Here is a 579-nt window from a genome sequence, read left to right as displayed (position 1 = left end):
GCCCCAGGCAGTCCATAGCCAGAGGTGAGGGCAGGCCGGGCTCCCCCAGCCCTCCCCGACCGTTGCCCCCCGGGGGCCGCGCTGCCCGGCCTGGCTCTGCCGCTACTTCCCTGCCCCCAGGGCTGCCTCTTGTCCTCTCTCCTTAGGACTCCGGCAGATGAAGGGGAAGCTGCAAAAGGTGGACTGCGTCATCGAGGTGCACGATGCCCGCATATCCTTTCACTGCCGCCGGCAATCGTGGGAGTGCGGCGAGGGCAGCTCTGCGGTCTCCGAGCAGCCTCGTCCTAGTAGAGCTGGGTGTCGAGGGTCCTGTTCTCTGAATCTCGGTGTCCGGTGTGGTTTTGAATGAGGTGGCTGCAGGAATTAGGTTTTTTTTAGAAGCACCCCCTGAAAAGTGTGAGTTTATTTCCCACCTTCCAGACGGGGCAGGTGGCATTGGAGCCGGGAGCGCCTGTGTACTCCTGCCTCAGTGCCCTCCAGGTCACCTCCGTTGTTCAGCTTCCTTAGTAGCGACACATCCCGTTCTCGGGCCGGAACCCTGTCCTCCAGGAAGCCTTGGGAATCAGACCTCACCTTCTC

General features: G+C 62.2%; 1 protein-coding gene across 1 annotated transcript in view; it reads left to right on the top strand.

Annotated features, from left to right (window-relative positions):
- Positions 1–579, top strand: part of MTG1 (mitochondrial ribosome associated GTPase 1) — a 13,867-nt gene that overhangs the window by 746 nt on the left and 12,542 nt on the right. The window contains 2 exon segments of the mRNA XM_025215734.1: positions 147–211; positions 517–579. The exon segment at positions 517–579 is cut by the window's right edge and continues 24 nt beyond it. Coding sequence (XP_025071519.1) covers positions 147–211; positions 517–579 — 128 coding nt within the window.

This window comes from Alligator sinensis, unplaced genomic scaffold (genome assembly GCF_000455745.1).
Source record: "Alligator sinensis unplaced genomic scaffold, ASM45574v1 scaffold264_1, whole genome shotgun sequence".
In the NCBI taxonomy this organism is placed as follows: domain Eukaryota; kingdom Metazoa; phylum Chordata; order Crocodylia; family Alligatoridae; genus Alligator; species Alligator sinensis.
Note: the sequence above shows the minus strand (reverse complement) of the source record. Positions and strands in the feature narration are given on the sequence as shown.